The sequence below is a fragment of the Papio anubis genome, chromosome 6 (assembly GCF_008728515.1).
Source record: "Papio anubis isolate 15944 chromosome 6, Panubis1.0, whole genome shotgun sequence".
Taxonomy (NCBI): domain Eukaryota; kingdom Metazoa; phylum Chordata; class Mammalia; order Primates; family Cercopithecidae; genus Papio; species Papio anubis.
In genome coordinates, this window is record NC_044981.1 from 110,198,725 (window position 1) to 110,224,368 (window position 25,644).

General features: G+C 36.6%; 1 protein-coding gene across 22 annotated transcripts in view; it reads left to right on the top strand.

The window, feature by feature from the left end:
• The window catches only part of SYNE1 (spectrin repeat containing nuclear envelope protein 1), a 523,271-nt gene that overhangs the window by 416,219 nt on the left and 81,408 nt on the right, over nt 1-25,644 (top strand). For all 22 annotated transcript variants that reach the window (XM_021936839.2, XM_031667714.1, XM_021936840.2 and 19 more), the window contains 11 exons: nt 3,288-3,443; nt 4,434-4,604; nt 6,979-7,112; nt 7,493-7,697; nt 9,356-9,538; nt 10,154-10,300; nt 13,494-13,648; nt 14,813-14,960; nt 16,973-17,067; nt 20,377-20,611; nt 22,242-22,436. In XM_021936839.2, the coding sequence (XP_021792531.2) occupies nt 3,288-3,443; nt 4,434-4,604; nt 6,979-7,112; nt 7,493-7,697; nt 9,356-9,538; nt 10,154-10,300; nt 13,494-13,648; nt 14,813-14,960; nt 16,973-17,067; nt 20,377-20,611; nt 22,242-22,436 (1,824 nt within the window). The remainder of the gene's footprint in view (nt 1-3,287; nt 3,444-4,433; nt 4,605-6,978; nt 7,113-7,492; nt 7,698-9,355; nt 9,539-10,153; nt 10,301-13,493; nt 13,649-14,812; nt 14,961-16,972; nt 17,068-20,376; nt 20,612-22,241; nt 22,437-25,644) is intronic.

Here is a 25,644-nt window from a genome sequence, read left to right on the forward strand (position 1 = left end):
TCAAAAAGAAAGAACTTTGGTAATGATCTCTCTTCCAATCATCATGTTTTCTATTTGGGACACATATACAGAGAGGTATATTTAAGCACTTCATCAAAGCTTTTCAATTCTGAAAAGGAAGAGAAGTGCTGGCTCCCCAGCTAATGGATTACAATTTTGAGAATGCATAAAATTGATAAATAAAAACATCATGTAAAGAAATACCTTGAAGTAATAATAGTTTTTTATTTAATTATAAAAAGCCTCATGTCAGAACATGGGTGCTTAAAGATTGAAGATGAAGAACATGCATCAACTAGTCTCATTGCATTTCCGATTTTCCAGAGGCCAGTGGTATTTCTGATTTAGGCCATAAAATCTAAAATCTATAAGTAATCCAGAATTTCAGCTTTTTACTTGTGAGGACAAAATGTCATAACTTTCGTTGAGTTCTTAAGTTAAAATATATCCGTTGATTTTAAAAGGTAATTCTGCGTATTAGAATTAGCAAAGTGAGTGCCTTCTGGTTGCATGGTTGTGATAAACTTTACTGTTGAAAGACTGAAATACCACATTAATATCATTTGCATTTTCTTTTTTTTCCCAATTCTTTTCTTCCATACTTTTCTTTTTCTCTTTCTAAGTATTTTTTTCTTCTCTTTAACATTGCTTTTTCTGCCATTTTCCATTTTGTTTCTTTTCCTGTTCATGTCTTCTATTTAACAGGGAGACACCTTAACCATCAGGAAAATATAGCAGCAGCTCGACCATGTTTTACCAAGTGTAGGACCTAAGTTTTAGTCTTTCAGAGAGTCAGGTCAGACAGTGTCAGGAGGAAAAGCTTAAAGTGTGGTTTAAAGAACTTTGTACTGATACTAATTCATGATTTCAAATGAAAAGTCATTTAGACAGAATGAAAGTAGCCCATATAATTATTTTGGGACATCACATATAAATAAATCACAGTGGCCTAACTGGAAGGTTCTACTTGGCTATACTACAAGTCTTGTTAGAATTGTCATTTTGGAGAAATTGTTTTTTGGACCAAAGTGTGAAATTCAAGCCAGTATACTTAAATTGGTGACTGGATTCCAGCTTTATTTTGTTTTAAAAATCTTGAATATTTTCCCAGTCTTTAATAGGTGATTTATTAATTTAAACCAACATAAAACTGATATTTGTGAATTAACCCAACTTAAGAATGTTTTATTGCTTTTAAAAATGGTAGGTTTGGCCTTTCCCCTTTTTGATCAAAAACAGAGTCATCTTTTAATTATTAATGAAAGCAAGGGAAACACACCGTTATTTTTTACGTAATATATATTTCAGCCCTGTTTCCCTTGTGGGCTTTGCTCTTATACCAACATACATGTGCAGGGCATTTTAGAAATAGTTTCTAAGCAATGGAACATTCATTTAATATTCCTCACTGAGAAAAAGTTAACATCATAGAATTGAATTAGAAACTCAATTTCTATGGTTTCCATAGAAACTCAATTTCTAATGGTTGAATTTTAGAATCATATTAAAGACATATTGGAAGGATTGTTTCTGGTCTTTTAATCTCTTTACAGAGATAGAAAAGTTCTAAATAGTAAATTAATTATATTTTCTATACTACACGAAGGACCTGTAACCCCAGTAATCACTATATTTATTCTCTGGTAATTATCAAAGCTGTCAAAATAGTGACAAAATTATAGAGTGGAAATAAGAGAACAATATGAAAAACAAAAATGATCACTTTAAGCTGCCAAATGCATGAGTTTCTAACTAATTAACCAAAACAAAAATAGCTTCATGATAACTCAATAGAGAAAAATAGATAAATTCGCACTGAAGCATGGCACATTGCCAAATGGCTAAACATAATAATATCTTACATTTAGCTACTTTTTGACAGCTTAAAATATATTTTGTATATATTTATCTAATTTTATCCCTTTGGAGTAAGCAGAAAATGTCTTATTATTTCTATTTTTAAAATGAGGTAGAGAGAGATTAACAAGTTGAACCACAATAGAAACAGAAATAAAAGAAGCAAAAATTATTTTTAAAGAGACATGACATTTGAAACTAATATAACAGAGACTGGACTCCTCATTAACACCTTAGCAGCAGCACTACCCAATTTCAATCTTATTACCCATGTATGGATCATGAGGGGGTATAAAAAATATTTTTTATACAATTGAGGTGTTATCCAAAGTTACAGTATTTGGGGATTTTCTCCATTCTAATCTCCAAGAACTACAAATCTATTTTTAGTTCTGAGGGTATACTTCTGAATATGGGACTGTAACCATGCCTTAATGCCTGACTTTTCATGCCACACCAACATGGGATTTATATTCCCTCCACAGTTCGAGGTTCAGCCGACTCCCTTCTGATGTCAGGCTGGGAGTCCATAGGCTCCAAAGACTGAGTTCTAATCCCCACTCCAGCCCTCACCAGCTCTTTTACCCAAGACAGGTCAGATGACTCGATCTTCAATGTATTTATTTATAAAATGTTGATAACAGTCTCAGCCTGCTTCACTGAGCTTCTCAAATTTTCGGATGGCATTAAAATAGAAATTAGGGTTATGATACAGGTTCAGTATGAGCTCCAGATCTTTTCTTCATTTTGCTTTTCGTTCTTGAACATTTTATACTGACAATTATGAATGCATATCCCAAAGAAAATGAGGATTTGATTCATCAAAGAAGCCTGAAATCTTTCAGAATCATGTAGAATTCAGGGTATTTTAGAGAGAGAGGATCATACAGATTATCTTTTCCCATCTGAAATCAGTCTTCTGATTTCCCATCTGAAGAAACTGCGACCCACTAGAAATTTCTCACCTACCCAAAGTGACACAGCTTTATAGTAGCAGAAATGTGACTAAATCGCAGATACTAGGACCCAGAATACCACATTCGATCACATTTCTTCCTATGGGGTAGTCAGCGTAACTTTTTGAATACCAACATATATGAACTTAATAATACAAATAACATTACAGTTTCTGACATGTATTTCTTTCCTCACAGGCTCTTGAGAAAATTACATAGTACCATTTCCTTATCTGGTAGATGATCAAATTTTACTTTTTTAAAGTTATGCTGATTTGCCATGTGTAAAAAGATGACTTTTCTTGCATTTGAGTGTAGGAAGAAGTACTTCTGTGGAGTGCCTCTTCTGAAAGAGATAAGCTTTTTGGATTAGTAAAAGGTTTTTAGGACATGAAACTGTAATGGCTCAATTTCAGTGCACCCCAGAGTTCCATAATAGAACAATTTAAAGTGACTATTTTTTAAATCTTCCAGGATCTGGAAGATTTGATTAAAGCAAAAGAAAAAGAAGTAGAGAAAATTGAGCAGAATGGACTTGCTTTGATTCAGAACAAGAAAGAAGACGTCTCTGGCATTGTCGTGAGCACACTGCAAGAGCTCGGCCAAACCTGGGCGAATTTAGATCACATGGTAATATCGCTTGCCGAAAGCCAGCTCCAGGACAGTGTTTGCCAGCTCTGTCCAAACCCGGGGTTTTGTTTTTCCTAAAGTAACGGAGGAAATAATCGAATCTATACATTATCTCTTTGTACTTTTAAGTCCGCTTCGTTATCCTCTTTTTTTTTTTTTTTTAAAGTCTAGTTTCTGGTGTTTTCTAGAATAAGCCTTTATTTTAAACATTACTCTCTTAATGATCTCCTCCATTCCTATGGTGATAGATCATTCTCAAACATCTGTCTCCAACCTAGGAAAGGATATACAAAATGGATATCTGTATCTAAGTGATACAGACCAAACTAAACACTTTTCTGATAGAGATAAATAAGTATAAGGAAGGAATATCTTAGATGTTTTGTCTTAAGATATTTATCTGAGTGTGTGTGTGCGCGCACACACGTGAGATAGATATAGGTATTGATGTAGCTATAGATACATTTCACTTTCTGGGACCTGACTACCTGGATTGAAATTGAAATCTCTCACATTCTAACAGTGTAATCTTGGGTAATTTTCATTACCTCTTAGTGTCTCAGTGTCCTCATCTATAAAATGGGGATAATGATTATACCTATCTCATAAGATGTTGTGAGGATTAAATGAGTTAATGCATTTGAAATACTTATTTAATACAATTCTTAAACTGTTTTATTAAAAGTATCAACCTCTTATGACTTAAAAAATATATATATACACATATATGTGTGTGTGTGTATATATATATGTTACCCTTTTAAGCATTTCCACTTAGAACTGAGTGTTTAAAAGTGTGAAAGGCATAAATTTCAAAGTTGATACATTTTACCTTTTAAATATTTTTCTTTTTAGTTTTGTTTGTTTATGATACCTGAAACCCTGATGAAGTTCTTAGATGTTAATATTTTCCCATCAATTGAATATATATTCCATCATTTCAGATATTATGAAATATAAGCAATAAGCAATGTTTGTCTTTTTCAAAAGGTTGGACAATTAAAGATACTGTTGAAATCAGTGCTTGACCAATGGAGTAATCACAAAGTGGCCTTTGACAAGATAAACAGTTACCTCATGGAGGCCAGATACTCTCTTTCCCGATTCCGTCTGCTGACTGGCTCCTTAGAAGCTGTGCAAGTTCAGGTGGACAATCTTCAGGTAAGGAATTAATTTAATACATCCTTAACATTCTTTTTAATTTCAGAAAACTGAAAAATTAGCAAATGGAGACATCATCCTGAAAAATTGCCATATGTTGTTTATACTTAATTATTTTTTAAGATCTTTAAAATTAATTTTACCTGTGTTATTGTTACTTAAGCAAACTTGTCTGTGTGTGCCAAATTCTGGATTAGCTGGTATATAACTAAATGATTTCAAAGATCCTGTTGTAAAAAATATTCACATTGTCTTTTATACAATGATTTTATGGCCAACTCAACCTCCTTGATTCATTGTCGCTGCCTTTTGTTTTCCTTTTCTCTTCTTATCCTGCGTCTCCAAACATATTCCAAGGAATGTTCAAAAGAAAACAGAGAAAAATGACAAAGGTGGTAAATGTTTAAACCATCCAGTTGCTTCCATTCAGTAAAATATCAGTGGCCTATCCAGCGTGTCCACAGAATCTTCCTTTCTAGCACTTACTGCTTGGTTTCCTGTGGGTCCTTTGTCATTGTGTCCGTCTATAATGATATCCCTGGTGTTTGTCTGCAACAGAGCACTCTCTCCTGTCTCAGGAGTGTGTGCAAACATGTGAGATAGATATGACTTTCTTAAGGAAATATATTTTTTAGGGTAGGGTGGGAGGGAGGGAGGACAAATTTGTCTATATAATTTCTTAACCCTTCAATTGTTGTTACTAAAGGTCACTAAAACTTCTTTTGAGGATAGTAAATTTAAAAGCACATCTTATAACATTGAGGAGGTTAGAAATGCTTTTTAATTTAACATATGTTTAATACTTGCAAGAGCTGTCTTAAGACATGAAAGGATTAAGGGTCTTTTCCTTGACTGTTTTCATTTGAGGGTAATCAGATATTGTGTTAAATAATACTCAATTTTTGTAGCCTACTTAACCTGTGGAGTTTTTTGAAGAACTGAGTCTGTCACCTCAGCACTATTTCCAGGGAAACAACTTTCTTTCAGTTCCCTTACTGGTCCTTGGTAGAAGACTATTTAGATAGGCTTGGTAGAAGACGCCAAATCTGTCTGATAAATATTCTTTGTTTTAAACAATCTTGACATATACAGTGCATTATTATTAATTATAGTCTCCATTCTGTATAGTGGATCACTAAAGCTTATCCCTCCTGTCTAGCTGAAACTATGTTCCTCTTGATCAACATCTTTCTTTTCCCCATCTAATCCCTTATCCCATGCCCTGGTAACTACCATTCTACTCTACTTCTATGAGTTCAACTTTGCTAGACAAAAATGGAACGTATTTGAGGTAATGATATGTTAATTAGCTTAATTTATTCATTCCACAGTAGAAACATATATCAAAACATCATGTAGTACCCTACAAATACAATTATTATTTGTCAATTGAAAATCATTTTTTTACATTAAAAATAATTCTTGGCAAGGAAGAACACCTAGAGATAAAACTTGCCAAAGCTGTGCCTTGTTAGTCTTCATCTTTGGGAGTTTGTGGTAGAAGCACTCTAGGTATGCAATAAAATAGAGACATGACTTTGGCTTTGAGTGCCAAAGAGATCCACAGTTTGGCAGATAGCACGTTACATACACCATTGCCATGGCTTTATTAGAAACAAGAGCTTGGCGTAGCAAGGAAAACGAGCACCTAAACAAAAGATTTCTCAGCAAGGCAAATTTACTTCTGTAGAATTGTGCCGCTCACACTTCTGGCCGCTGCAAGAGCACACTGAACAAAGGAGAGAAGGGGTTTTTATCCCTAATGCAGTCCCTATCCCTGCGTCCTTCCCCTGTTGGCTAGGGTTGAACCACACAATCTAAAATAACCCTGGTTGGCTAAGACTTAAACTTTTCCAATTAGGGTAAATGTGTGATTCACAAGGGACGGAGCGAGTAGGAGTGGTCCCTGTGTTACAGCACAAGGCATGTTTGGACATGTCTGGCCAAGTCAGGACACAACAAGAGTGGGAGGGCTGCTCGCAGGCCAGAAACAAGAAATTACAAGGAGGTGGGCCTCTGAACCAAGGACAAAACATTGCACAATTAAACCCTTTGAAGAAGAATTTACCATCTCTGGCAGCTTCCTACCAGACAATGGACAAGGGCACCCTATGAGCTTTTCCAGCAGAATCCAAATGCCAATAGAAGAAGGCTTCATTGCTAATGAACCTCTTCTCATAGTCAAAATAACAAAATCCTAAAGAAGGGAATAAATGATTATCTAAAGAAAGCTGATAAAGCATTGATGCTAAGTCATGCCTGCTTTATACATGTATATATGCATATTTATGAAAACATACACAAATTCCTTTTAAACTTGCTTATTAGAATTTAGATCCTGTTATGTCATCTGTGGGTCTTTTTCTTTGGGCAGAATCTCCAAGATGATCTAGAAAAACAGGAAAGGAGCTTACAGAAATTTGGCTCTATCACCAACCAATTATTAAAAGAGTGCCACCCGCCTGTGACAGAAACTCTTACCAATACACTGAAAGAAGTCAACATGAGGTATGGAGTATGTTAATTTTACACACTATTTCTATCACAGCCTTATTATAAATAATGATATAATTAAAACTTAATGACATTTTGAATTTGAGCTACATAGATTCTATCCTTTAAAATTCTCTTTCACAATATGAATTTAAGGATACATAAATGTAGTGAAGAGATTTAGAAAGAATTAGAAGTACTGTACACCCAAAGATTGCCATCATCCTCATTACCTACCCTGAAACTATGAATATGAAACATTAATTTTTATTATGTTAACTAGAAATGAGTATGTCTGTATTCACATGAACCAGGATCATGAAAAATAAAATAGCAAATATCAACATTTGATGAGAGGTGGTAATCTGCTCATAAGTGTTGATTATTATTTCCAGATGGAATAACTTGCTGGAAGAGATTGCTGAGCAGCTACACTCCAGCAAGGCCCTACTTCAGCTTTGGCAAAGATACAAGGACTACTCGAAACAGTGTGCTTCGTCGGTTCAGCAGCAGGAGGATCGAACCAATGAGCTGTTGAAGGCAGCCACAAACAAGGACATCGCCGATGATGAGGTTGCTACATGGATTCAAGATTGCAACGTATGTTCAGAAACTATCTTGTTTTCCCAACATGCCCTTCTTAGACTGCCCAAGTTTAGCTTTTGGTCTCTGTAAGCTTTGGTATGTTTCTCTATATGAGACAGTTATCCAAAAATAATTGTCTTAGGATCAAAGAGCCTGCCTGATTTTCAGAACACCGGTGCATATGCATCAGACTAAGAGGTCTCCTCCCATTGTTTTATTTTTTAAAATGAGTCGTTTTCCATTTTTCCTAGTGGAATTTAGTCAATGTGAAAAATTGAGGCTCTCTGTGTTTTCTGGGATGGTCAATATAAGACATGACCATATGGGGAATAATGTTCTATCTTTAAAAAATCTTCTGTTCCAGATCTTGTCCATTTACATTCATTATCTCCTAGGTAAGCATCTACACAATAGTTTCATCTAAGATATTAATGGTAGAAAGAAGTCTTTCTCTCCTGATTTACTGTTATACTTCTTTTAATAGCTTTTTAATAATTATCTTTTTCATTATAGCTGCCAATAACCTACTTAAGGGTTTAAGGAACAGCCTTTCTCTTGTTTCAAGCATTACATGGCTCTTACTATTTGTCCTTATTTGTCTTTATTTTTAAGAGCTTGTTACAAGGATCTTTTAATAAACTTTTCCAAATCAGTTTATTAGAATTAGGCAAGCTATAAAGACTACATAAATAAAAGTTTAACCTAGTCTAATATCTTCAACCTGAATAATCACTTTAAAGCTAAAGATGGATATTTTAAAATAAAGATAATACAGTACTTTTTTCATCCACATAATTTATATATACAAGAACTGTCATTTTCAATACTCCTGAATTGAAATACACCTTGTCTGTTGTCTGTGTCAAGCTTAAAGAGCCCTTTGTTTTTCTTTCTCTCACAGAAGTCACTGCCTAGGCATAGCATGACTGGGTGGGATACCAGCAACAGGTAGAAGAAGCAGTCACTTATCATCTCTCAATGTAGGATAGAAAGCAGAAACAGGGAATTTCCATTGGCTCATATTTTTTAACCTGTAAGAGGGTCCCACAGAAAGTGGAGGCAAAGAGATGCCATGGAAAAGAATGGGAATACTGGCTACTCTTACCCCCTGCTCACCAAAATCATCACTGTGTTCTGCACCCTACTGAGATAGGAGGTTGTTATACTTGCCATAACATGGCCACATATATAGAAGATACCACTGACAAATTCCTGGTGTGTATAATAATAATAGAAAAAGGAAAAATATAACATTTTGTTTTCAATTTGATATGAATTACGTAGAGGCGGGAAAAAAACTGCCAAAATATTTCCAGTTATTGGCTCTACTCTTGGATCATGTTTTTTTTTTGTCTTGTTTATGTATGTTTTTCTGCATTTCCCCAAGGTCCTATGATGAACCTACATAGCTTTTACTAACAAAAGAGTAATTACATATATATATCCATAGGTTATATATATATATATAATGTATGTTTAAAATATTAATATGTATACATAGCATTTTTAAAAATTGCAGTGCTTGATCATTTTTCCACAGGTGAAGGTTATTTAGCATAATAATTTGATCAGTAGGAATTGTGTGTTTCTAGATGTATAGCCCTTTGCCAATTGCTGTTTATGATAAGGAGTATAAACATGCTTCAGAGTGGGCATATTTTCACCTTTTATAGGACCTCCTCAAAGGACTGGGTACAGTTAAAGACTCCCTCTTTGTTCTCCATGAGCTGGGAGAGCAACTGAAGCAACAAGTGGATGCTTCGGCAGCATCAGCTATTCAATCGGATCAACTCTCTTTGAGTCAACACTTGTGTGCCCTAGAGCAGGCTCTCTGCAAACAGCAGACTTCGTTACAGGTACAGAGCTCCTGTTTAGTATCTTCTATAAATTGAGTGTTCTCTAATATCTGGGCACAAATACAGAAAAAGAATTCCTCATCATTGCAACAAGACCTCCTTGAAGACTAAAGAAAAAAACGAGTAAACAAACTTGGAAGTTCTGGTGGGGACGATGAAGGTGGAAGTTTTGCGCTGTTCTCTGCAAAATAATTTCAAAATTGGTTTAAGATGCAAGTCCCTAAACCAATGCCTGCCACCATGGTCTGTTCAATTAATAAACACTAAGCGGCTTTAATATGAATATTCATGTTTATTTAACTTAGACTTTTACAAGAATCAGAAGATTTTTCAGACCTGTTGTTTGATCAAGTATTTAAAGAATAATTTTGATTGTTATTCACTTATGGTGCATAGAAATAATTCTAGTTTTTAGAAAAATTACTAAAGAAGATTTAAATTGTTATAGCTTTGTTTTTTTAATAGGAATGATGTCTTGAGAATGGCAATTTGATACAAGAATATGAAAAATAATTTTAATATCCACTTGCCCTTTTACTAGACTTTATTAAAATACCTTTTTTTTTTTTTTTTTTTTTTTTTACTAAAATACCAATTTCTTTTGTGGAATAAAAGGCTGGAGTTCTTGATTATGAAACCTTTGCCAAGAGTTTAGAAGCTCTGGAGGCCTGGATAGTGGAAGCTGAAGAAATACTACAAGGGCAGGACCCTAGCCATTCATCTGACCTCTCCACAATCCAGGAAAGGATGGAAGAACTTAAGGTAAGTGTGTTAATCTGAGTCCCAGATCTTTTACCATCTGTCTTCAAAATTTTTTATTTTTTATTTTTTTATTTTTGAGATGGCATCTCACTCTGTCGCCCAGGCTGGAGTGCAGTGGCATGATCTCGGCTCACTGCAACCTCCACTTTCCGGGTGCAAGTGATTCTCCTGCCTCAGCCTCCCGAGTAGCTGGGATTACAGGGGCACGCCACCACGCCTGACTAATTTTTGTGTTTTTGGTAGAGATGAGGTTTCGCTGGTCTTGAACTGGTCACCTGAGGTCAGGCCTCCCAAAATGCTGGAATTACAGGCATGAGCAACCATGCCCAGCCCTGTTTTCAAAATCTTAGGGGAAACTCAAAACTGATGCAGACCCACTCTTTCTTTCAAGTGAGCTCCCAGTGAGACTCGCTATGGCAAACAGTGGACTGTGTGCTGGCAGTGGGCACAGGCTGATTTCCCAGCTCACTCCTGGAAACCACCTCGCTCCTCCCTCCCACTGCTGGGCCCTCTCCATGTTCCTGTGCCCAGTCCCTCACCTCTCTATTAACTTTTGAACCTCTCCTCTCTGTTTCTAACATCATCTACTCCTAGCTCAAGCTACTCCTATCTCTCTGAGACCCTACAGCCGCCTCCCACAGATCTGCATCCACCCACCCAACCTCCCCTCCTCCTGGCTGTCAGAATGACCTTTTTTTTTTCTTTTTAAGGATTTTACTTAATTAGCTTGATTTAATCATTCTACATTGTGTGAAAACATCATATCATACTCCATAAATATATATGATAATTTGTCCATTAAAAATAATTTAATACTTTTTTTTTTTTTTTTTTTTTGACACAGAACCTTGCTCTGTCACCCAGGCCAGAGTGCAGTGGCACGATCTCTTCTCACTGCAAACTCTGCCTCTCAGGTCCACACCATTCTCCTGCCTCAACCTCCCCAGTAGCTGGGACTACAGGTGCCCGCCACCACGCCCGGCTAATTTTTTTGTATTTTTAGTAGAGATGAGGTTTCATCATGTTAGCCAGGATGATCTCGATCTCCTGACCTCGTGATCTGCCCACCTCGGCCTCCCAAAGTGTTGGGATTACAGGCATGAGCCACCACACCTGGCCTAATTTAATAATTTTTAAAAAGAAAAAAGAAAAGATTTTACTTAATTGTGATTTTTTTTTTTTTGAGATGGAGTCTTGCTCTGTTGCCCAGGCTAGAGTGCAGTGGCGTGATCTCAGCTCACTGCAACCTCCGCCTCCCAGTTTCAAGCAATTCTCCTGCCTCAGCCTCCCAAGTAGCTGGGACTACAGGCACGTGCCACCATGCCCAGCTAATTTTTGTATTTTTAGTAGAGATGGGGGGTTCACTGTGTTGGCCAGTCTGGTCTCAAACTTCTGACCTTGTGATTTGCCAGCCTTGGCCTCCCAAAGTGCTGAGATTACAGGCATGAGCCACGGTGTCCTGCCAATTGTGAATGATTTTAAACATTCAATCAAGTAAGCAAAATAATACAACAGACATGAAAATTTTATTGTATTATTCCCTTGGTTAAAGCCCTCAAGGGTTCTCACTGCTCTTAGGGAAAAGACCATGTGGCTTCTCAAGGTGGCATCCTGGTTCCACCTTTCCTGAGGATCTTACTCTGCTGTGCCATAGCCCATCTCCCCCTCCAGCCACTCCAGCACCACTGTGCTTCCCAGCATCTGTGCATGTGATATTTCCTCTCTCTGGATTTGTTTTCTTGTCCTCATCAGCTTACTCCTCACTAAAAAGAGTAAAATCCTGGTCATTTGGTTCAATGTCACTCTCTTAGGAAAATCTCCACTGTCTGTCCAGGGCCAGGCCCCCAGTGACACGTTTTCATGGCACACTGTTGTTTTTCTTCCATGCTGTATCATCTCATTTAATTACACTCCTGTGAGTCGGGGACTACTGTTGCACTTTCGACTACTAGAATAGTATCTTACTCCCTGTAAGTGCCATGAGGGGAAGGACTGTGTCATGGCTATTTTGTTCATTGCTAATGTCTACCCATGGAAATTATGCCATTTAATAGTTATATTTTGGTTTCAATACTTGAGATTTATTCTTTCTTCAGAAAGCATGAGTCTTTTGCAGAACATGCCAAGAGAAGACACACACATAGCCAAAGGTGGCCTGACATTTTTTCCTTCCTGTAACCAATTTCCTAGATGGAGATAAGAACACCCATGGGAAAACCAGAACCGACAAGGTTGTCCTGTGTTTGAAGGGAGGGAAGAGAGCTAAAAGAATAGATTGCTCTTTTGGTTGAGTCTCACCAGCTGTGGGGTTGGGGGTCAGAGATCTAAAACTGGAGCTCTTACGGCAATGTGTGGTCACTTCATAGCTCAAGTGAAATTTTATTTTCTCTAGCAAGAACCCAAGGAGGTTCGTTTACCCTCTTTCATTTACTAGCTGGGTGGCCTGGAGCAATTTACTTAGTTTCTGTGCCTCCCTTTCCTCCCTTGCAAAGAGGGAATAAGCAGCATGACTTATCTCAAGTGATCGTTTTAAGGATAAAATGAGTTACTACTTATAAAGCTCTTAGCAATGCTTGATTCATAGTAAATGCTCAATAAAAGTTAGCTAACACTGTCACAACTTTTATTAGTTGTGAATAATAAAGGAGGAAATTAGCATGAACAAATGAAACATAAATGGTAAAAAGTAAGGCCTTTTACTTATCAGCATAATTTTCATCCTTAAGCAGTTCTGTCAAGAATTACATGAGTAAATAAATCAAGAAAATAATATGATACATGTAATATAATTACATATGAGTAAATAAATCAAGTAAATAGTATATGTAATATAATATATGTAATAAAAATCAAGTAAATAATAGAATACATGTAAATAAAGTAAATAATATACTTGCATGTATAATCCATACAAGTAAATAATATATCAAGTAAATAATATAGTACACGTAAGTAGTCAATAAAGGATAACGAGGAGTTTGAGTAGCAATAGCAGCAGCAGTTTAGACTGAATAGGAGATTCTTCTTTTTGCTATTTGTACCGCTAGAGATTGTAAGTAAGTGGCCTAGAAATGCAGAGACCACTAGACCGAAGACCAGCTACTTCCTGAAATCAGAAATTCACTGTGCACTTTGAAAAAGCTTTGCGTTTTTTGACCATGGTGCTAAACCTACTTTTAAATCTTCCTTCTAGGGACAGATGTTAAAATTCAGCAGCATGGCTCCAGATTTAGACCGTCTAAATGAGCTTGGATATAGATTACCCTTGAATGATAAGGAAATCAAAAGGATGCAGAATCTGAACCGCCATTGGTCTCTGATCTCCTCTCAGACTACAGAAAGATTCAGGTAGAGTAAACAAGAGATGTCTTGGTTGCTCCAGTCGTCTTAGTCTGGTTTGTGCTGCTATGTCAAAATACCACAGAATGCGTAATTTATACAGAACAGAAATGTTGAACAATCTCACAGTTCTGGAGACTGGGAAGTCCGCTGTCAATGTGCTAGCAGATTCAGTTGTCTGGTGTGGGCTTCTCTCTGCTTTCAAGAGGGCACCTTTTTGCTGCATCCTTAGGAGGGGAGGGTTACTGTGTCCTCACACAGTGAAAGGCAGAAGGGTAATGGTGCTGAACGCTGTGTGAATCCTCTTTTATAAGACCCTTAATCCCATTCACAGAGGAGTCCTCATGGCCTAATCACCGTGTAAAGGCTCTGCCTCAGAATATTACGAACATTCACCATTAAGTTTCATCACCTGAATTATGGAAGGGACACGTTCACACCATAGCACCAATGTGTCAATAGACTATAAGCCCATGACTTGTGTATGTTTCTAAATTCTGATCTTTCCCATAACACTGACAAAATTTGAACTAAAAGTGGGAAATTCAAATTGTAAAGTCGTTTCTCATGTTTAATGTACTAAATAGCACTTTAATCAGAAAACTCTTTTAAGTAAGAATATATTAAAAGTATATACATAACTTTTATCATTTTTAAAAAGGTACATTTTAAACTTTATATTTTTTCAACTGTCTTTCTTCTTCTTTTTTTTTTTTTGTGTGTGTGTGTGTGTTGGAGTTTCATTCTTGTCACCCAGGCTGGAGTGCAAAGGCGCAACCTCGGCTCACTACAACATCCACCTCCCGGGTTTAAGCAATTCTCCTGTCTCAGCATACCAAGTAGCTGGGATTACAGGCATGCGCCACTGCACCCGGCTAATTTTTGTATTTTTAGTAGAGATGGGGTTTCACCATGTTGACCAGGCTGGTCTTGAACTCCTGACCTCAGGTGATCTGCGCTCCTTGGCCTCCCAAAGTGCTGGGATTACAGGCATGAGCCACCATAACCGGCCTCTTTCTTCATTTTTAAAAAAACATTTTACCACCTAACATGAAAGCTTTGTGGTAGTCCAATGAGAATTGAGCACAGAGATTATTTAATCTAGTTTTATATGCTAGAGATATAAGAATAAGCAGCAAAATAACCATTGTTCTTTGCCCTTTGTTCTTTCAGCAAGTTGCAGTCATTTTTGCTACAACATCAGACTTTCTTGGAAAAATGTGAAACATGGATGGAGTTCCTAGTTCAGACAGAACAAAAGTTAGCAGTAGAGATTTCAGGAAATTATCAGCATCTTTTGGAACAGCAGAGAGCACATGAGGTAAGTTGTATCAGTAGATTTGAGGGTAAGAAGAAATTTGTAGGCCCTTGGAAGATGCTATAAAATGCTGTGTGGGAGAATTAAAATCATGCCCTTTGCCCTGAGTGTCCAAATGCTTGCATCATTTTGCCTTCTTTCTTAAGCTTGAGGTTTTGATAACTTAATTATAAAAATGTAGTCCTATTCGCTGCTCTGATTGGGTATAAGCACATGTCAGCCTTCAGTTCCTTGTAAAGTATCATGCCAGAGTTGTGGTTAAAGGTTACTTACTCAAGACAGGCAAAGTTGGTGGAAAGTGTATAGATCGTTAGAAAATTTTCAATTGGGTTAGAGACTACTTTAATATTGCCAAGGTCAATTGCTTAAGAGACTATGCTTTGATCAAAAGTCTTTAAAAATGTTGTGAGCTTCAAAGAGCATATATGAATTTTATACCAGGAAATCAATCTATCAAATGTCTCTCCAGGTGTACCTCTTGATTATATTGCATTATAATTATTTCTGAAGAAACAAAGAGGGAGAAGAACTATATAAAAAGTAAATTAATAAATTTGCCCACTGTTAGTCCTTATGTTGCTGTTTACTGGTGTAACTAAGTTGGTCTGTGTGTTTATGAATTATATGCATATGGAGAGATAAGTCTTACCTAAGAGAAAAGAAAAACAATTCAGAATTTTTTAAATAGAGAATTTAAAGATATCTAAGGTATTTTTAAATCCAGTTTTATTGAGTTGACAGATGATGAAATAATAGAAAAAAACAGCAATGAGATTGCATCTCACTCCCCCAAGGATGACTGTAATGAAAAAATAGCAAATGTTGGTGAGGGTGTAAAGAAACTGGAACCCTAATACATTGCTGATGGGAATGTAATATGGTGAAGCTGCTTTGGAAAACAGTTAACATAGAGTTACCATATAGAGTTACATAGAGTTATAGCATAATCGTATAACCCAGCAATTCCCAGTATATCCTAGGTATATACTCAAGATAAATGAAAATATGTGTCCACACAAAAACTTATGTAAGTACATTGTTTATAGGAGCATTAGTCATAATAGCCAAAAGGTGAAAACAACCCAAATGTCCATCAACTGATAAATGGATAAATAAAATGTGATATGTCTATGTAATAGAATACTATTCACAATGAAAAGGAATAAAGTACTGATATATGTTGCAACATGTATGAACCTTGGAAACTTTATGCCAAGGGAAAGAAACCAGTCACAAAAGACTACATATTGCAAGATACCATTTGTATGAAATGTCCAGAATAAGTAATCCATAGACACATAAAATAGATCAGTGGTTGCTGAAGGCTGGAGGGTTGGGAGGAAATGGGGAATGATTGCTAATGAGGATGGACTTTCTTTTTGGGGCAATAAAAATTCTAAAATTGATTGTGGTCATGATTGTAAAGTCTGTAAATATAACAAACACCACTAAATTGAACATTTTAAATGAGTGAACTGTATGGTATGTAATTGTTGCTCGATAAAGCTGTTTAAAAAACAGTAGAAATAATTAGAAGGATCTGCTGTTGAGTTTTTTTAAATAGTGAAATAAATTTATTAACCTGACTGAAACTTAAAAACAGTGAGTTTTAAAAGACAGAAAAAGACTAGGCTCTTTTTTTTTCTTTGACTTCTTTAAAGGCCCTGAGCTGTTCTCTATGTTTTGAATATGGACCATATTTTATACACAAAATAAACCAGAAAACAAATTGTGTGTTAATTTATTAGGTGTTTTTGAAAGAAAGGAGAGAAATATAATTCTACTTTTGTCACCTAGTTTTAGTAAACCAGACACTAAACTTTATCTTTGAGTGTATCTTAATTGATAATTTAAAAATAAATGATTCCTAAACTGTAGGATTTCACACATTTTCTGATTCAGCTGGTGATAGCTTTCATAGTCTTGCTAACACTAGAATATTTGGAAAGTTATCAGAGAACCAGTCACTAAAATTAGGAACTCTAAAGTATGTTCTTCTTTTTTTAAAATTATAGTTGTTTCAAGCCGAGATGTTCAGTCGTCAGCAGATTTTGCACTCAATCATTATTGATGGGCAACGTCTTCTAGAACAAGGTCAAGTTGATGACAGGTAAGATCTTTGATAAATTATTATAAAGAAAGGTTCCAGTAAATTAATCATTTTCTTTTTAATGAGCAGATTAGAGGGCATATATCCAATCTTCCTGAGGCAATTGAACTGTGGTGGAGCCTCAGTAATTGGAGGAGAAACTTGTCTCAATCTCTGAAATAACTGAGTATTGAATCTTTTTAGAGAACTGCTATTATATTATATGAAGGGCATAGAGTAATTGGAAATCACCTAGCCAACCTTCACTAGTCATCTGTAGGAAATGGAATTAATGAATAGATCAGCATGAGCCATATCAATGACCTGTCAGTGGTTTGTAAACAGATGCTTCTAATATTCTCACATAATTACAGAATTTTTTTTTTTTTTGTAAAAGGAGCATAGAAATCACTAGCCCATCTTTCTTACTTATAGATGAAAAACCTGAAATCCATAAATGTGAACAGATTTGACCAAGGTCGCAGAACTAAGTAGCAACAGAATCAGGCCTGGAGCTCATGTCTGGTTTTCAGTCAGTACTGGATCATACCAGCCAGCTTTCTCATGCCATGAGAATTCTTCTGTGTTTGAAAATGGTTTGCTACCTTAAGTCAGATTACATGCCGCCTGAAATCTTTCTTCCTCTTCATTTACAATAGCAAATTATCTCTTTATTAAAATTGGAGAGGTAAAAATTTATCTTCTCCCCGGATTTATGGCAAGTGAAATGACAATTTCATACTATATTTATATTTCCTGGAAACAATATTTACTTTATCTAATCTGTTTTCCATGGTGATATTTGAATATTAGCGTCATGTATTCTATTACATATGTATACCTTTCTCATATTTAGGAACCAGTAGTTGTGACTATAATTAACTTGATATTTTTTCAAAAAATAAAAAATAAATTACGTTTATTGAGAGTTTCGTCTTTAATGTTGTAGAAGCAATTTCAGTTTTAAGTGGATATTTCTTTGGAATTGCATAAAAGATCTTCATGGTTAAGCTTGGAACAACAAAATGTGATATCATATTTATTCTATTTTAAGTAAGCCAAACTTAAATATGAGCTTTCCTGAGAATTTAAGGCCTTGAAAATAAAACAAATACAAATACAATTAACTTTTATCTTTTGCTTTATCATTTCTTAGCCAACTCTCTAACAATATTATAAATGTTTGAGTCATTAAGTAAAATAAAAATTAAATACTCACATGCAAGCCAGCATCTATTAAATTTTAAATACTAACATTTAGGGAAAATACACCAAAGAGATGAAAATGGGAGGTTAGACTTGAGGATAAAGAATTTTGAAAGCTGAAGGAAAAAAAATCAGATTAGAACCTACTGACAATAAGAAGGCCCCAGATTGCAAGTGTATTGTGTTCTGAAAGTTAATTTGTGAGTTATGTTTTTTAGAGCTTCAAGTTCAGCACTGGGAACAATGTCATGTTTTAAGTAATTCCTCATGCTGGCAGGTAGTTTGGGACAGCTTGGTTGTATCAAGAGAGGGTGGGGAATCCTAGGAGGCCTTGGATGGTTACCTGATAGGGAAAGCAGGATTATATGGTATTCTCAGGTCCTGGAGTTGTACATTTTCTGCAATGACAGATGCTTGTAACTTTTAGGGAAGTATCATGAACCTAATTCATCACAATTGAATGCTACTGCATTGATTATATACAGCAGAATTTCCTTTCAAAAACAGAAGTCATCATCAAAATCTTAGTAGCTATCACATGAATTTTTTTATTTTATTTTATTATTTATTTATTTATTTATTTATTTATTTTTGAGACAGTGTCTTACTCTTTCGCTCAGGTTAGAGTGAAGTGGCACTATCTCAGCTCACTGCAACCTCCACCTTCTGGGTTCAAGTGATTCTCCTACCTCAGCCTCCCAAATAGCTGGGATTACAGACACGTACCACCACACCTGGCTAATTTTTGTATTTTTAATAGAGACGGGATTTCACCATGTTGGCCAGGCTGGTCTCAAGCTCCTGACCTCAAGTGATCCACCCACCTTGGCCTCCCAAGGTGCTAGGATTAAAGGCATGAGCCACCGGGCCCGGCCCTTTATGGATCTATTTTTAAAATGAGAGGGCATGCGAAATTTTTTGCAGGGGCTTTATTTAGGACATTTTATTTTTAATGCTTGTTTTGTTGATGTTGACTGTATATTATTCATCTTTTGTTTAAGTTGAGTCATTAAATAAGTTTCTAGGACTAACAGCATATTTGGTTACAAAAATCAAAGTTTATAGTGGTTCTGGATAATAGGAAGTTTCGAGAAGATACAAGTTCAGAATAGTAAGTCCAATTCAAAGTTGCTTCTACCCTCAAGAGAAGAGGATAACGCAAAACTATTATAGTAGAGAAGTGCAAATATTCAGTATTTAGTATTAAAGTACAATATTACTTGCACTTTATGTGTGAATAACACTGTAATCTACATAGAAACTCATTCTGTTTGATATAGGACAAACTCTTACTAGCCAGTTCTAGAGCCATAAGTTAAATATTAAATAAAACTTAATGAAGAACTACCTATATTTTTTTAAAGCTAGAAAACAGGTAAGAACACGTTAGAAGATCTGGTATTCTTTAGCCTGAACTTGAGAAATCTTAAGGAAAATTTATTATTTCTAAATATATTAATGACATTTATATAGACTATGATAACAGGTTTTCATCTTTCTAAGAATAAAGTGAAGTCAGCCTACAATGTAGAAGAGATAATTCAGATGAATGTGTGAAATGATTTGCTAAAAGTTGGGGCTATTTATTATGAGGGAATACTGAGAGAGTTTATGGAGTACAGTTTTTAAAAAATCTTTTTAAATCACATAGTTTGATTCCAGTGGCTTATGATTCGAACTGAAGACAGAGATTCTATATAAGCCTTGTCCACATGTTTTCCTGCAGTGTGGCCCACAAAACGACATCACCATCACGGGCTGCACGTGTTGCTATGGAGCTGCGTAGGATTTGCAGCTATTCCCATTGCATCTGCAGCTGTCCACTCCTCCCCTTTCATGCTTTCAGGGAGAGAGCGTGAAGGACAATGACCTTATTGTATATTTGCCTTCAACCTATGCTGAGACATGAAAACATTCACCATTTGCAAACACCGGTAGTTTAATTTAAAAAAATAATTACAATAGACCCAATAACCCAATAATAGATCATGGCATGATATTTGAAAACCACCACCCTAGATCACTTCTCAGGGCTTAGGGTTGTTGACAATGCATACATTGGCTGATTGCATAACTGCATCCAAGATAACAGTGTTTTTTACCATGTAATTATTTCTTCACTAGGGATGAATTCAACCTGAAATTGACACTCCTCAGTAATCAGTGGCAGGGAGTGATTCGCAGGGCCCAGCAGAGGCGGGGGATCATTGACAGCCAGATTCGCCAGTGGCAACGCTATAGGGAGATGGCAGAAAAGCTTCGTAAATGGTTGGTTGAAGTGTCCTACCTCCCCATGAGTGGTCTCGGAAGTGTTCCTATACCACTGCAACAAGCAAGGACCCTCTTTGATGAAGTGCAGGTAAGATGCAAAACACAGTGTTCTCACACCTCTTAGGCATTTCCACCGTACACTTTACCTTCGCCTCGGTTTTTCAAAAGGACTCTAGAGTGACATTGCAACTGGGACAAACATTGTTCTCAAATGTCAACAGAAATACACAAAATGATTGCAATACAAAGCCCATATCTAATGGTGAAATGATAGTAAGCCCCGGCCTCTCACAAAAGCTTCTCACACTTCACACATTATGGCCTGCCACAGCTCACTAAATCCCAGCAGAGATGAAAAGGTAATGGCAAGGAAAGAAAAACTTCATGTTGCTTGCATACGTTTTATTCTTGAGCAATTTAAACACGTAACTTAAGTACTCCAAAGAAGACAGGAAGCCCTGTCCTGTTTGAGTTATTTGTTCATTTCCAGGTTGCCCCTTACCTTCGGGCTTCTGGCTTCTTAGACAGATACCTCCTATCATTCTAGTGAGTTCTTCCCAGTGTATCCAGTGTACCCAGTCAGTGTACCCAGTGACTCTTCCTTTAAAGTCACTGTTCTTTGGTTCCTTTCTCCTCCAGATTTCTCTGGGAGCCCTCATTCGCAGACATGACTTCAACTGCCCCCTACCAGCAGAGAAGGGGCATATCGGTATCTTCTGGTCATATTTACCTGCTGTACTTTCGACTCGTGTTTCCAACCACCTTTTGGGTTTATGTCTATGTGCATCACAGATGCCTTGTACCCTGTGGGTCCCAGCAGAACCTGTGATCTCTGGACCGACTATTCTCCCTTTCCCATCACACTTCCAGGAAGTGTCATCAGTCTAGGAATCCTAGAATAATTTGAGAGCTATACTTCTCCTTGTCTATCACTCCCTTATCTAATCTCCCCAACTCTATATCCCTGCTGCCACTGCCTTGGTTAGGTACTCATGATTTCTTGCCCAGATAGACAGTAACTTCCTAATCTTAGTATATCCAGCACATACCCTTCTTCCATTCTACTTTTACTTGATTCCTGAATGCTTTTATTAAAACTTTAATCCAAACATCAGTATTCTTCTGTGAACCCCAGTCACTTTTAGTATAAAAACCAAATTTCTGCAAGATGTGGTCTGGCCTCATCTACCACTCTCTCACATGCCGTCCACACTCCAGCCACTGAAAACCATATTTAGTTTCCTGAATCTATCATATTTTTCTTATATAGTGAATGTGCGCATCCTCATTTCTCTGTCAGAAGGTGTCCTCTCCTCCACTCCTGATCACACTCATCTCACCGCACCAGGTCCTTCTTAATCTGGTGAAGTTCATGTCTCGCAAGACTCATTCAGCCTTTACTGCTTTGAGGAAGCCTCTCTGCCTCTTGATGCGCCCCCTGCTGGGTCAGATATCCTTCTGTATTCCCAGGCATCAGTCTTAGAGAGTGATTCTTATTGCATCAATTGTACTTACCTTGGAGATAGAAACTAAGCCTGTCTCTATTGTATTCTCACTCATTTATTCACTGGTGCATGCGTGTGCAAAGCACCACCACAATAAATGCTTGCTGGATGAAAGAGGGCATGCTATGCTCAGTTAGGGCCGTTTAAAAAGCCTTGTAGGAAGGAAACAATGAAAGAAAGAATGAGAAAATAAAAAGCTATGGTTCCTTTCAGTTCAAAGAAAAGGTGTTCCTGCGGCAACAAGGCAGCTACATCCTGACTGTGGAGGCTGGCAAGCAACTCCTTCTGTCTGCGGATAGTGGCGCTGAGGCCGCCTTGCAGGCCGAACTCACTGAAATCCAAGAGAAATGGAAATCAGCCAGCGTGCGGCTGGAAGAACAGAAGAAAAAACTAGCCTTCTTGTTGAAAGTAAGTTCGGTGAGAAAAAATCGAACCAAAAAACTCTTTTAGTCGTTGTACTACTTCCTCCCGTTGTTATTCTGCAAATCAAATAATGAAATCATGAAATAATATCCTGCAGCATTTTGATCCTCAGTGTTTTATTTAAGACTCTGTCTTATCTTGAACAAACTGGAAAAGTTTCCCAATTTTCAGCATTTGATTTTTCAGGACAACCTCCCAACAAAGTAAAGTCTAATAAGACTGTCTAAGCCATGAATTCTGATTAATGGCCAGTGTGAAACCTTAGCCATGTGATGACTTTATAAATCCATATAGAAATTCAAAGGGTAGGTTCCACTCCCTAATCTGAGACTCTAAAGTGGTTTTCAAGATTGGTATCTCTTCTTTTATGGAAGGGAAAAACCAATCCAGAAAGATACTCTTGATTTATCTTAGCTGATCCAAGCAAGTTGCCATGAGATAAAATCTCCAGGAGGTATATTAAGCCCTTAGTTGGATGCAGATCACATACTGATCACACAGTAAGTTTTGGAAAATGTAGATTTATCCGGACCTCCCACAATATACTTTTCTCTCTCACTCTCCAATTGCATGTATAATGCATAATTAAATGAGCAGTTTCAAAACGACAGGGCCTCTAAAATAAGATAATCTCAAATTAAAATCATGGTAAACCAAGTGACCTGGTTAACTTATCTTATCTAAGCCTCAGTTTCCTCATCTGTAGAGTGGATATATAATTTCACCATCTCCATGTGGCCATTGTGAGGACTTCATGAAATAATGATAGTGAATCATGTGGTATCTTACCTGGCTCATACTGAGCACTAAATGAATGATAGTGATATCATAGTTGATGTTATTATGATCTTCAAAAGTAAAGACACCTAAATGTTATGGTCCTGTATATGTTGATAATTACCAACACTTGAATGAGGGTATCTATTAAATTGGGCCTGTCACATGTTTGTATCGAAGGTAATGACTAAGATTTTGGTTTCTGTTTTTTTTTTAATACTTAAAGTGTGCACACCCACTGGATTTATATTGAATTTTATTTAATAAAATATTGCCTTCTGTGTAGGAAGCAATCCATCAAAAATGCCACTGAACATCTATAAAGAGCTATTATTTGCACACAGCACAATTTCATCAGTAATGTAATATGCCAAGTTCATTTTCTTCCTTTTGCTTTTAGGAAAGGATTTAAAACATTGTAACTCATCCTGTAGAGAACATGTTAATCATTTTTTTTTTAATTTGTGATGCGATTTTTGGAGATGTTTCCAAGACGTAATAAGGCATGATGACTGAGTCACTACATTTGCTTTTCTTGTCTGTCTGTTTGTTGGTGTAGAAAACATCCACTTTAAGAGATATTTGCAGGCTCATGACATTACGTTATTTCCTTATAATTCATGTCATAAAAGGACTTAGTTATAGATTTAGAATCTAAGTCATCCTTGAAAAGTGGAATCCCTCTTCTCTTCTTGTTAAAGTTTATTTTATTTTGACTCTTAACACTACATCTTGTTTGCCTAAGAAGGAATTTATGAATCTACATTTTATTGTTTATATACCCTCATTTTAGTGTATTTTTTTACCACAGCTATAATATTTAACTTTTAATACTGTTAGTAAGTATGCCAAAAATAGGCATTATAATTCCACGTTCTGTATGTTCACCTTCTTCACTATCATCTCTTAATTTTGTTCTGAAAAGTAAGAAGCTGATCTTTCTTTCTTTCTTGTTTTTTTAATTTTTGTTTTTGTTTTTGTTTTTTGTTTTTTGTTTTTGACACAGAGTCTCACTCTGTCACCCAGGCTGGAGTGTTGTGGTGCAATCTTGGCTAACTGCTATCTCCACCGCCTGGGTTCAAGTGATTCTTACGCATCAGCCTCTCAAGGAGGTGGGATTACAGGTGCACACCACCACGCCTGGATAATTTTTGTATTTTTAGTAGAGATGGGTTTTCACCATGTTGACCAGGCTGGTCTCAAACTCCTGGCCTCAAGTAATCTGCCCTCCTTGGCCTCCCAGAGTGCTAGGATTATAGGTGTGGGTCGTGGCACCTGTGATGGTCTTATCTCTTTTAGATCAATAAACCTTTGTCAACTGCATGTTGATTGAATTCAGGGTGTTTGATAGTTTTATTGAGAATGTTATTTAATTTAAGCAGAAAGAGAATCTTTTTGTCTACCCTCACTATGGTTAGCATGATGAGCTAATTGTAGCCTGGGAACACAAAGATAGATAGATAGATAGATTTTTTTTTTTTTTTTTTTTTTTTGAGACAGAGTCTCACTCTGTCGCCCATGCTAGAGTGAAGTGGCGCAATCTCAGCTCACTGAAAGCTCTGCCTCACGGGTTCACGCCATTCTCCTGCCTTAGCCTCCCGAGTAGCTGGGACTACAGGCGCCCACCACCAAGTCCGGCTAATTTTTTGTATTTTTAGTAGAGACGGGGTTTCTGCATGTTAGCCAGGATAGTCTCGATCTCCTGACCTCGTGATCTACCCACCTCAGCCTCCCAAAGTACTGGGATTACAGGCGTGAGCCACCACGCCCGGCCAAGATATTTTAAAACAAAGGAGAATTTCAACAACTCTGTCCCTGGTAGACAATTTTTTTTGTTTGTTTTTTAAGGACTTTTTTTTTCTGGTAATTGGGAAGAGGGAATGTGGTTATGTACTCTAAGAAGTTCCATGAAGGAATTTTAAAGAGAAATGAGACTTGTGCCAAATTCTCAGTTCAGTTTTTTGAATAAAGATATTTTGAGTTAGGAGACACTTTAGTCAACACTGCTTCCAGAAGATAGTTGTGGTAATAACACCTCCCGGTTGTTATGCTCAGACTAAGGTGTCAAGAGAGAAGTAGAAAGAATCCAGATAAGAAAAGACTGCTGATAATGAAAGAGATATTGTGAAGGAAGATGGAACATGATTTGACACCATATTGACAACTAAAAATGATTCTAGCCATGATTCTAGTTGTCTTGCTTTGGAATTCTGTAATTCATAGTGTAGGGAGTGGCCACTGGGGAGATGAGTAGGGAGCGGAAAGGCCTGGATTGGAGAATTTGACAAACGGGCAGTGTTGGACAACATGAAGGAGACTTGTTTAGTTAAGTTTAATTTTCACTGGCACTAAGAAACCAGATATGAATTAATATGTAGATAAGGTGCTATAAAAAAAATCAAGCTCCACTTTGGTT